This window comes from Cololabis saira, chromosome 2 (genome assembly GCF_033807715.1).
Source record: "Cololabis saira isolate AMF1-May2022 chromosome 2, fColSai1.1, whole genome shotgun sequence".
Taxonomy (NCBI): domain Eukaryota; kingdom Metazoa; phylum Chordata; class Actinopteri; order Beloniformes; family Belonidae; genus Cololabis; species Cololabis saira.
In genome coordinates this window covers 52,840,009-52,852,480 of record NC_084588.1, presented here as the reverse complement: position 1 = coordinate 52,852,480, position 12,472 = coordinate 52,840,009, and the positions used below count along the sequence as shown (strand labels likewise).

The following is a 12,472-nucleotide window of genomic DNA, read 5'->3' as shown; positions in this document are numbered from 1 at the left end:
GGTGCATTCCTGAGGTCGTCAGGTAGAGAGTTCCACAGGCAGAGAAGGAACGGTGTCCCATCGTCACGAGCCCTGGAGAGGGGACATGAAGGAGAGGGAACATGAAGGAGAGTGGCGTGGCTGGAGCGAGGGTGTGTGCCGGTTTATGGACAGTGATTAGATCACTTAGGTAGCTGGGGCTTTTTTGGTGGATGTCCTCAAGGTCAGGAGGACGACCTTGAACTGGATCCTGTAGTGGACCGGGAGCCAGTGGAGTTCGGCCAGAACAGGGACCCCGTCCACACGTAGCCGGGTATCTGCTAAACCGAAGATATTTTCCTACGTTTGGACCTGTCATCCACATGAAAACGCAAATAAACGAATGTTTAAAAAAACTCTGGGCAAAGTGAAGATTTTTGAAAACTCCGTTTATGTAGATGCGTGTAGACAGAGACAACCGGAGTTTTGCGTTTTCGAACGTCACATTATGCTCCAAAACAACAACAAATCTGCTCTGACGTGCGCCTTTTGTTTACTACAGAACTACAGATGATCCAGCATCTGTTCTCCAAGCTATTTATTAAATAAATGGTCTCTGTTCTAGACCACCGTTTACTGCGTTACACCGACGCAGAGGGATTGTGACGTAGGGATTGTGGCGACGCGCACCCTACGCCGTACCCTACGCCGTACCCTACGGCGTAGGGCTGCGTCGATTAACGCACCAGCTCCGTGGTGGGACACGGGGGGACTTGGGCTCGTTACCGAGAGACGCGCCTGCCGGGGAAGCTGCGCCGCGGAGGCGCAGATGATCTACAGGTTTGGAATGCTTATGAATGTGGTCGAAAACGCAGATCTTCGGTTAAGTGTGGAAGGGTTTTTTTTTTTTAAAAGATGTAATGTGGATACAAATAATTTTATAAACGGAGGGGGGGAAATATTCGGTTTTAAAAATACCCAGCTACGTGTGGAAGGGGTCAGGGGTTATGTGTGCTGACTTTTTGGAACCGGTGAGCAATCTTGCAGCTGTTCTGAACCAGTTGGAGGCAGTGGATGGATTTTGCAGGTAGACCGGAGAGAAGTGCATGGCCATAGTCAATACGTGAAAAGATGAAGGCGTTTACCAGCTTCGCTTGGTTTGGTCGGCGTTTCTTCTTCTTCTTCTTGATATTTCCCAGAGGAGAGGCTTCACTTTTACAAATACACGAATGGCATCAAGAATCTTTCTGATCTGAGCAGAGACTTTACTCGGCGGCCCGAAAAGGTCACGCTGCTCGGGGCTGAAATGAATAAACGATGCAATATGCAACAACCCAAAGGTGGTTCGGTCAACTATGAGCATGTGCCTGAACTCTTTAAGCGTTACATTTCCAGAAGCTATGCATGCACTCTGGTGCACTTGTTGCACGGCAGAGCCTTGACCCGCCGGTTCTCACCTGCCGACAGATTAACGGGTCCACAGATGTTCCTGCGGTCGCAGCTGCAGGTGCAAACGTTGGTGCAGATGAGGCCAAAGTAGTTACACAGGATGTTGACGAGGAAACCAAAACCGCAGTGTCTGCGTTTCCCGCGGCAGATGGGACGAGACGCGAGCGACGCCGTTCGCTGCAGGTTCGCTTCATTTCGCTTCATTTCAGCAGCATCTGTCAAAGTCAAAGTCAAAGTAGCTTTATTGTCAATTCTTCACATGTTAAGACATACAAAGAATCGAGAGGACGTTTCCCACTTCCCTCGGTGAAACACAACAGATAGACAAGACATTCCTAAAAATTCCTAAACATTCCTAAAAAAGTTCACATAAATAAATACAACATTTACTAGTACTAAGATGGTAGTGCAAAAGGCAATTTTTGTAAAAAAGAAACATTCCTTAGGGTGTATTTGGACATTGTGTGAAGTATTTAGCCATAAACAGTAAAGTTAAGTGACACACATCTGTTACTAGAACCGATCATCTGAAATGATTCTGATTATTGAGCAGGAAGACAAATATAATCTCCCACTAAAGCCGAGAAGAAAACCTCTGCAAAGTGTACAGTTTCTACTTTTTTTTTTATAACTTTATAAGATTTTTCAAAATTTTTTAAGACAAACAACCCTACATACATCCCACCCTCCCCAGTTCCCACATACAAAGAAGATAATAGCAGTAAAACATAATATGTAAACAAGGAAGAATAAATAAAAAATAATGAAATAAAATTAAAAAAATAAAAAAAAAAAAATAAAAAAAAAAAATAAATAAAGTTCACAAATAAAATAACATTAGTAATAATGATGCTAAAATAAATAAATAGATGAATAACACATGGACGGTTAAGGGTTACACATTAGTCCAGTTGAGGGTTTCCACAAATCCGAGTAACACTGTAAACATGACCAAAATAATACTAAGCTACATCATGGAAAGACAGCGTAAGGACGAATTCTAAAAAAGGCGACCAGGGGCCTCATCTATAAAGCTTGCTTGCGCACAAAAAGGGCTTGAAAGATGCGGAAGCCGCCATCTACGCAAAGGCTAGGATCTAAAAAGAAAAAACTAACCGAAAAATCTGCTTATCTTTACGGCAACCCTGACCCTCCCGTAAGAATTTACTTAAGCCACGGGGAACTGGCGACGCAAGCGGTGAGGTGGTGAAATGAAGCCAGATTCATGTCATACTCTTAATAATGTCATCACATATCAGACTTATAATATGATAGCGCTGATCGTGTCCCTCTGTGTGTGAAGCTCAGCGTCAGTCAGGACTCTGGTGCTGCTGCTGCCGCGGTAAAACGCCGGGAACCTCCTTCACCCACCGCTTTAGGACAGAACAAATGCGGGGGTCCGTAGAGCGTCCTCATTTCTGCCCTAAAGGGACACAGATTTTTTTTTATATATATAATGAGTTTTACGCGCGCGTGAAACCTTTACGTGCGGGTGTAAGCCTAAATTATGGTTCTGCGTTAAAAGCCTACGGTGTAGGGTACGCGGTGACGCGCACCTACGCCGTAGGCTCTGCGTTGGTGACGCGGAACCATAAACCCGCCCTGAGCAGCTCTGAGGGGAGACGGGAGGGAGGAGGGGGAGCGGGGGGTGAAGCGGGGCTGCCGGGCCCTTCGCACAAGGTGTGATTTGCAGTTAATGGCTAATCCTACCGTTAGTTTTTAAACTATAAAAAGTGGGGGCGTGCTGCCACTCACTCGCTTTATTTTATACTCTTTATTTTTCTGCTTTTACTGTGACCACAAAATAATGTGGTTTTCCTGTCCGCCACCTCATCCACAACATCTCGATCTCAGTGAAATTCAGTACGGTGGCTGGACACCCTCTCATTCATCCTGAAGCCAAACAGGCTGCAGGCAGCCACTGCACATGCTCAGCAGGCTCATTCATATGCAAAAACATACCATTTTTGGTATGAAGTGGGCGTGTAGAGGGCGGGATATGAGGCGGATTCAGCTGCGCAACCTTCCAGCTGGACTGTGATTTATAAAGCGAACATTGCGCGCAAGATTGCGTGCACAGGGTTTTTTTGATCCAGATTTTTTTTTGCGCCCAGCATTTTCGGCTTTTGGGTGTACGTGCACTTTTAGTATGAATCCTACGCAGTCCATTTTAAATGAGGCCCCAGGCCTTTGTAAATTTTTGTCGAGATTTGAATCTGTTGTATCTGAGCTTTTCTAAAGGTATAAAAGATATCACATCTTTGACCCATTCTATGAATGTTGGGGTTTTGTCCGATTTCCAATTGCGGAGGATAATAAAGTCTCCGGACTATGAGAGAAGAAAATGCAATAAAATTGGCTTGAGGAGGAAACGGGTGCATCATCCATAGGAACTCCAAATATAGCAGTCATAGGGTTGGGTTCAATAATTATATGACAAATGGTCGAGAAAGCATCGAAAATATTCTTCCAAAATGACGTCAGAGACGTGCAACCCCAGAACATACGTCCAACAGAGGCTCCAGGTGACATCTTATACGAGTAGGGTCAACATCAGGATACATTTTAGATAGTTTTTCTCTCGAAAAATGCAAACGATGAATTACTTTAAATTGAATCAAACAATGTCTAAGACATAAAGAGGTGGTATGAATGCGCCCCAGCAGTTTCTACTTTTTAAAGGGATTGTGACATGAAAAACAAATTTTTCTTGATTTTTTGTGTTTTGTTGGGTGTCTTGACATCAATTACACCCAAAAAACAACGAACTTTTAACATTCAGTGTATTGTGTGCTTTCTGGGATTTTCCGCATAACTATGAAAAAACGGCGCATCTGGTTTGGTGGCGGATCGTTACGTAACGATCCGCTAAATCACCGCCCCCTCCACCCAGCTCCCTGCCTCCTCTCCTCTCCAGCGCACCATAAAGGCTGATTTATGGTTCCGCGTTACACCGACGCAGAACCTACGGCGTAGGGTTACGCTGCGACGCGCACCATACGCTGAACCCTACGGCGTAGGCTCTGCGTCGATTTAACGCGGAACCATAAATGAGGCTTAACACGGAGCTGTTTAGAGCGTCTTTTGTTCTAATCACCGGAGGAAAACTGCTAAGAAGACCCGCGGCCACTGACTGGACTTAAGATAAGGGGACAGTGCTGCTTGCATGCCTTTATTTTTATGATTGTTTGCTGTGGTTCTCCCTGCTGCTCTTCCGTGCATGCTTCGCCTGTCGCTCCGACGCCGCTGTGAGCGTATGGTTGGGCTGGAGGAGGAGCGGAGGAGGAGCGGAGCAATGATTGACAGGAAAGGGGGGAAAGGAAGCATTTTTCACGGCGCAAAAAAACACTGTAATAAAAAGCCAGGAAAAGAGTACTAAGAGTGAAGTTTTTCTTGTTACACTCTTTTAGACACATTTGAGGGATGTTGGCCAAGACTTTTAATAGTGTTAAAAGCATGTTAAAAATGATGTCACAATACCTTTAATGTTTGTTTCTTATTGACTTACTAAACTAAACCTCCTTACAAAACACTTGCCTAATATTATAAAGCTGAGTGGAAAAAATACAGTTGTTTTAGTAATAAACTCCTGCGTGAAGGAAAAAAAAGTAATAACTTGGGGCCTGGAGCTCCTGACTTCATCTTCCTGATCCGTCGTGGAGCTCTCGGGATTCTGCAGCTACGTCTCCTGATCAGAGCTAAAACTGTCCTGTTGTCTGCTCACAAATGAGTTTTCAACATGAAGCGAGGCTGAGAAGCTTTAAAAAAATCTCAGAGTGAGTTTCTGATGACTTTTAAGGAAGTGTTATTCATCGTCCCCGGCTCCTGTTACAGGCCCGACCGTCCAAGTCCCAGATGTGTTCGGCCTCCAAACATCCGCAGAGATAAAACCGTCCCGCAGACCTGGGCCGGGGAAACGGAGGGAAGCGTTTGTGGAAGAGAAAACAAGAGAGAGGAAATCTCTCGCTCTGGTTTTCTAACATCCACTCCGTGACTTTGCTCGGCCAAGGACGGCCAAAGTTCCTCCGTTTTGCACAATTTGTTTTCCTCCCGGTTACGAGATGTGACACACGGAGACGTTGGGAGAGATTTAGAAAAGCAGAGCCAGCAGAGTTGAGTAATCTGCACTACTGATTCACTGACTGGTCAATGTATAACCGTCCCCCATCATTTATTATCAGGACCATTAAACCTTTCTTCCTGAGTAATATCAGTTTTCAGGACTGTAGTCAGATGTTTGTGGTGCCGAACGGTGTTAAACGCTGGATGAGGACTTCAGTGGCGTCAATTCAGTCTTACTAAGGTACGGCAAGGTTACGGGTCACAGAACTTAACTAGAGTATCAATCAACACGTCCAGCAAATACTCATCACAGATGTTTATGTAGCTGATCTGTGTGGTCAAGAAAATTGGAAATTTTTCAAAAACTCAAAATCTTACCAGGAATATTTGTCTTATTTCTAGTTAAAATGTTTCATTTTTAGTCAAAAAATCTCATTACACTTAAAACAAGAGTCATCACCAGAAAAAAAAACTTGTTATTTGACCATTTTCACCTGTTTCAAGTAAATTTTCACTTGAAATAAGTAGAAAAATCTGCCAGTGGAACAAGATTTATCTTCTCATTACAAGCAAAACAATCTTGTTCCACTGGCAGATTTTTCTACTTATTTTAAGTGAAAATCTACTTGAAACAGGTGAAAATGGTTGTTTTTGAGTCTTGTCTTAAATGTAATGAGATTTTTTTTTACTAAAAATTAGACATTTTAACTAGACAAAGACAAAGACAAAGATTTTGAGTTTTTGCAGTGTAAAATAACTATTGAAATCGATCATGTTGTGATTTGCATTTGTAGTTATTCTATGCTTCTATTCATGCTTAGGGGTGTGCCTGGATGCATCATACGTATCCTGGTTTACTGGTATGGCAAGCAAAGTATGCAGGTTAAATGGGGAAACAGTCTATCCTTACCCTTCAGTGTAGGCAATGGTGTACGGCAGGGGGGGCTTCTGTCTCCAGCCCTGTTCAACCTATACATGGACAACCTGTCCAAGCAGTTGGGGAAGTGTAAGACAGGTTGTCTGATAGGGAACACTCTGTTAAACCATCTGATGTACGCAGACGATTTGGCCATTATGTCCCCCAGCACTGTCGGGTTCCAGCAGCTGTTGGATTTATGCTCCGAGTACGGGGTTGAGTTTGATATACAGTACAATGCAAAAAAGAGTGTTGTATTGATATGTAGGACCAAGGAGGATCAGATGCTGCACTTTCCAATGTTTTACCTGTCAGGGCAATCCCTTTGTGTGTAACTGTACAAAATATCTTGGGCACATAATCACTGACAAGATGGAAGATGATGCTGACGTGTACAGGCAGAGACGAATGTTGTATGTCCAAGCAAACATGCTCGTCAGGAAATTCCATTACTGTTCCGATGATGTGAAAGTGAGCTTGTTTGGTGCTGCACCCCGATGTATGCAGCCCCATTATGGGTCATCTACAAAAAGGAGACCCTGCGCAAACTTCAGGTAGCATAACGACTGTCTGAGGATCCTGCTGAAAAAGCCCAGGAGTAGCAGAGCTAGTAAACTCTTCTGTGACTCAGGGCTAAGCACTACAGGCTCTCTTGAGGAACCTGATGTTTAGGTTTATGTCTAGACTTGATGAGTCACAAAACTGTATCATAATGAAGCTCACAAGCCCCAGGTGCAGTTCTGTCAGATATCAATCATATCTATGGAAACACTGGTATGGGTGCCTTTTAAAACTCTCATGAATAAGAGTATGTTTTTATGTGTTTATGTAGTTGTTGTTTATTTTTTATGTTGTATGTCTTGATATTGGCCCGTAATAAAGTTTATATATATGTATTAAAGGAGCCGTCTGTAAGAAATGTCCAAAACTGGTACTGCAGTCACTTTCCAAATATTGTTGAGCGGCGTGTACCCTCCCCCTCCTCCCCCCGACCAGAGGTTGCCAGGTAGGCTGCAGAATGCAGCAGGAACGTAGGCTGCCATGGCTGCGATAATTAGAGCCGAGCTGGCAACCCGGATGCCGAAACAATACTGACTTGGTGATTGGGAGATAGGTGGAGGGTGGAGCTTCAGAAACAATACTGACTTGGTGATTGGGAGATAGGTGGAGGGTGGAGCTTCAGAAACAATACTGACTTGGTGATTGGGAGATAGGTGGAGGGTGGAGCTTCAGAAACAATACTGACTTGGTGATTGGGAGATAGGTGGAGGGTGGAGCTTCAGAAACAATACTGACTTGGTGATTGGGAGATAGGTGGAGGGTGGAGCTTCAGAAACAATACTGACTTGGTGATTGGGAGATAGGTGGAGGGTGGAGCTTCAGAAACAATACTGACTTGGTGATTGGGAGATAGGTGGAGGGTGGAGCTTCAGAAACAATACTGACTTGGTGATTGGGAGATAGGTGGAGGGTGGAGCTTCAGAAACAATACTGACTTGGTGATTGGGAGATAGGTGGAGGGTGGAGCTTCAGAAACAATACTGACTTGGTGATTGAGAGATAGGTGGAGGGTGGAGCTTCAGAAACAATACTGACTTGGTGATTGGGAGATAGGTGGAGGATGGAGCTTCAGAAACAATACTGACTTGGTGATTGGGAGATAGGTGGAGGGTGGAGCTTCAGAAACAATACTGACTTGGTGATTGGGAGATAGGTGGAGGGTGGAGCTTCAGAAACAATACTGACTTGGTGATTGGGAGATAGGTGGAGGGTGGAGCTTCAGAAACAATACTGACTTGGTGATTGGGAGATAGGTGGAGGGTGGAGCTTCAGAAACAATACTGACTTGGTGATTGAGAGATAGGTGGAGGGTGGAGCTTCAGAAACAATACTGACTTGGTGATTGGGAGATAGGTGGAGGATGGAGCTTCAGAAACAATACTGACTTGGTGATTGGGAGATAGGTGGAGGGTGGAGCTTCAGAAACAATACTGACTTGGTGATTGGGAGATAGGTGGAGGGTGGAGCTTCAGAAACAATACTGACTTGGTGATTGGGAGATAGGTGGAGGGTGGAGCTTCAGAAACAATACTGACTTGGTGATTGGGAGATAGGTGGAGGGTGGAGCTTCAGAAACAATACTGACTTGGTGATTGGGAGATAGGTGGAGGGTGGAGCTTCAGAAACAATACTGACTTGGTGATTGGGAGATAGGTGGAGGGTGGAGCTTCAGAAACAATACTGACTTGGTGATTGGGAGATAGGTGGAGGGTGGAGCTTCAGAAACAATACTGACTTGGTGATTGGGAGATAGGTGGAGGGTGGAGCTTCAGAAACAATACTGACTTGGTGATTGGGAGATAGGTGGAGGGTGGAGCTTCAGAAACAATACTGACTTGGTGATTGGGAGATAGGTGGAGGGTGGAGCTTCAGAAACAATACTGACTTGGTGATTGGGAGATAGGTGGAGGGTGGAGCTTCAGAAACAATACTGACTTGGTGATTGGGAGATAGGTGGAGGGTGGAGCTTCAGGCCAAAACAAAAAATGACAACATAAACATCAGTTGAGGGCTGCAACTCCTCTTTTTAAACTGGAATATCCTGGCTTGAGTGCTGTTGTCAGTGACATAAGTATTTGAAATGAACATGATTTTTAAATGTCTGTTGACATATCGGGGTCATTTTATGATTCGTTTTATTATTGCTCTTACATACAGCTCCTTTAAGTAATAGAATAATCAATAGAAATAGACAGAGTAATTCCATAAATGTATTTAAAAACAAACATTTACATTTTCCCCTGAAGCCGAGGTGTGGCGGCTGCCGTACCTTCATACCCAATTGACGCCCCTGGAGGACTTGATGGATCATTGGTGAACATTTATCAACAAGTTAAACGACTCGTTAATAAATAAGAGATGACTGAGATGTTCCAGTTATGAATGAATGAATGGTTTATTTTGGACAGAATACATTGAGACATTTACATGTTCATTTCACAAATAAAATAAAAGGTAATTAGAAATGTCAGAAAAAGGAGTAGGCTGAAGCCGAGGGCTTATTATAACCTATCCTTTATATCATTCACACAATATGGAATCCGGTGGATGATAATACACAAATAAGAAAAGAAATATATAAAAAGAAAACAAAGAGAAACTGTCATTGCATTATATTATATAAAAATAGTAATACCAATAATGCAAAAAGGGATATATAGTGGTGCTATTTTCATGTTAATCTATAATAGGCTATACCAACATAATTAACAGATTTCTTTATAACTGTTTATCGTTTTATATTTAAATTTTTTTTGAAAACATAAATTGAGGTACACATTCTTAAATCCTTATCACAGCAATCCTACAATTTGACACCTTTCACGGAAACACCGTTTTCTTTACTTTTGGTTCTTCCCCATCAAGGCCGGTTTTAGGGGGGGGCAGGGGTGGGGGGTGGGTGGCCCACCCCCACCCAAATGTGCGTCCTGCCCACCCAATCAAAGTTATTGGGATCCTTTATTTTTTTTATCATTTTATTTATAAATAAATTAGATTTTCTGATTGGGTGGCCACTGTGCACAGTGAAAGCTGATTTATGGTTCCGCGTTACACCAACGCAGAATGGTGCGTGTCGCCGCGTACCCTACGCCGTACCCTATGGCCGTGGCTCCAGAGCCGGAGAGCGCCGTGCGGGTGGCGGTGCTGCGGTGCCGCGGTGCCGTGCATGCTCTGGAGCCACCAGGCTGCCGCGGGACCTTTTAAATCAACGCAGAGCCTACGACGTAGGCTACGATTGATTGATAAAAAAATTTGTGGTCCTTGTCTCTTGCCAGGCCGTCATTGTAAATACAAATTTTCTTAATGACCGGCCTGGTTAAATAAAGGCCAATGACTGAATGATATCAAATAAAGCGATAGAATGTTTTTTTTTCTCTTTATCATATAATGTTCACAATGTGTAATGCAATTCATGTCATGGGTAGTGTATTTTGAAGGATCAAATACTCAACATCTCATATTATCAATTTTACATCGTGCAAGAAATGATTGGCGGGGCAATCAAACTTTAAAATATCGACTGTGCGCATGCGCAGAACCACAACGTAGCATTTCTCGGCAGGTAGTAAGGATTGGCAGAACACCCAAGCCCGGGTAAATGCAGAGGGAAGTGTCAGGAAGGGCAATTGGGTTAGCATACTGTGATGATAGCATAGTTTTCTATGCATTTCGGGGGTTTGACCCCCCCAAATTTATTTTTTTTTAGCATTGCCCACCCTACATTTCAGTCTGCCCACCTTAGTGGGCCTAAATCCGGCCCTGTTCCCCATGCCTTCTTAAACATACCTGTGTTCCTTAGTTCATATTTACTCTTGTGGATTTGGAACAGCTCTGAGAACATCTATGATGGGCTTTATATATAATCAATAAGGTTTGAATGTTAACTAGATCCCAGAATTTTAATGTATTTAAATTAATAAATAAAGCAGTTATTGTTCTCTCCCCTCGTCTGATAGGTCAGCGGTTAACTGAGGAGGGAAAAGCCCGTCCGGGAGACCAGACATGGGGAAAGTTTACTACGTGAGTAAGAACGTGGGCATCGGGATCCTGGTCCTGGCGGCCACGGCCCTCGCCACCATCATCGGCCTGTCCGTCGCCTACAACAAGGAGCGGGCCCGAGGTCGGGGCGGGCCGGGGGACGAGGGCGGCTCCGCGGCCCCCCCCACCACCCCGTCCACCCCCAAGGACCCCTGGGACCGGTACCGGCTCCCGGGGGCCCTGGTCCCCATCTCCTACAACGTGACCCTGTGGCCCCGCCTGGAGCCCGACGCCCGCGGCGTCTACGTGTTCACCGGCCGCTCGGCCGTCGTGTTCCGGTGCGTGGAGGAGACGGACCTGGTGATCATCCACTGTAACAAGCTGAACCTGACCCGCCAGGGGGGCCAGCTGGCCGCGCTGCGGGGCCTGGGGGCCACCGCCGCGCCCGCCACGCGCAGGTCCTGGCTGGTGGAGAAGACCGACTACCTGGTGCTGCAGCTGCGCAGCCGGCTGGCGGCCGGGGCCTCTTACCTGCTGCAGACGGAGTTCACGGGCGAGCTGGCCGACGACCTGGAGGGATTCTACCGGAGCGAATACGTGGAGGACGGCGTGAGGAAGTAAGCGCCGCCGTTGCATACGACACATACCACACACATGACCAGTGTTGGGACTAAAGCTTGAGTTACGGTTCCGCGTCAAAACGAAGCCGTGCCTACGGCGTGTGGTACGCGTCGACGCAGACCACACGCCATCACTGACGACGTCACCTCCCGAAAATTGTAACTACTCTGTAGCACGGTGAGTGCCACGGGGCCCGACCGACAGGATAGAGAGGACACGGAGTTTAGTGCAGAACCCTTTTATTCACTCACACACGTGCACCAGCTTCAGCAGCCTCTTCAACATCAGCTTCAGTCTGAACACCAGTCTCAGCAGCAGCTTCTCCTCTTATAAGGCTGGCAGGGTGGAGAGGCTGACGGGCCACACCTGTGTCCCGTCAGCCTGAGTGGCTGCAGCTCCTCCACCCTGCCACACACCCCAAACTCGCGCCGGGGTCTGTCCGGCCGAGCCTACTCCTCCCCCGCTCCAAGGGAAGCCGTCTGCGCCCCCGGGCCTTCCTGGTTCAGACGGCCGCCGAGCCCCGTCGGGCGGCCGTCCTCGGCGACGGGCCGACCACCGAGAAAGCTGCTCTCGGTACCGGGCCCATGGTGCGTCCAGGACCACCCCCTCCTCCGTGACGCGGACCCGCGCCGGCCGCTGGTCCGCCTCCAGGACCGCCTCCTCCACGGCGCAGCCCTGGTCTGGAGCTGGTGTGTCCAGGACCGCCTCCTCCGTCACGCAGCCCTGCTCTGGCCGCGGGTCCGCCTCCGTCTCCGCGGGTCCCGTCGTCGCTAGCGCCGCTGCCTCCTCCGCAGCCGCCACCGTCTCAGGAGCCGTCGCCTGGCGAACAGCAGCCTCTGCCTCCCGGCCTGTGGGCTGCTGCGCCGCCAGCGCTGCCGCCGGCGAACCTCAGGCGTGGAGCCGGGGTGGGCCGCTCCGGGGGTCCCG

General features: G+C 46.7%; 1 protein-coding gene across 1 annotated transcript in view; it reads left to right on the top strand.

Moving 5' to 3' along the window:
* The window catches only part of LOC133464897 (aminopeptidase Ey-like), a 73,557-nt gene that overhangs the window by 15,956 nt on the left and 45,129 nt on the right, over positions 1-12,472 (top strand). The window contains exon 2 of the mRNA XM_061747099.1: positions 10,903-11,541. Coding sequence (XP_061603083.1) covers positions 10,949-11,541 — 593 coding nt within the window. The 5' untranslated portion in view covers positions 10,903-10,948. The remainder of the gene's footprint in view (positions 1-10,902; positions 11,542-12,472) is intronic.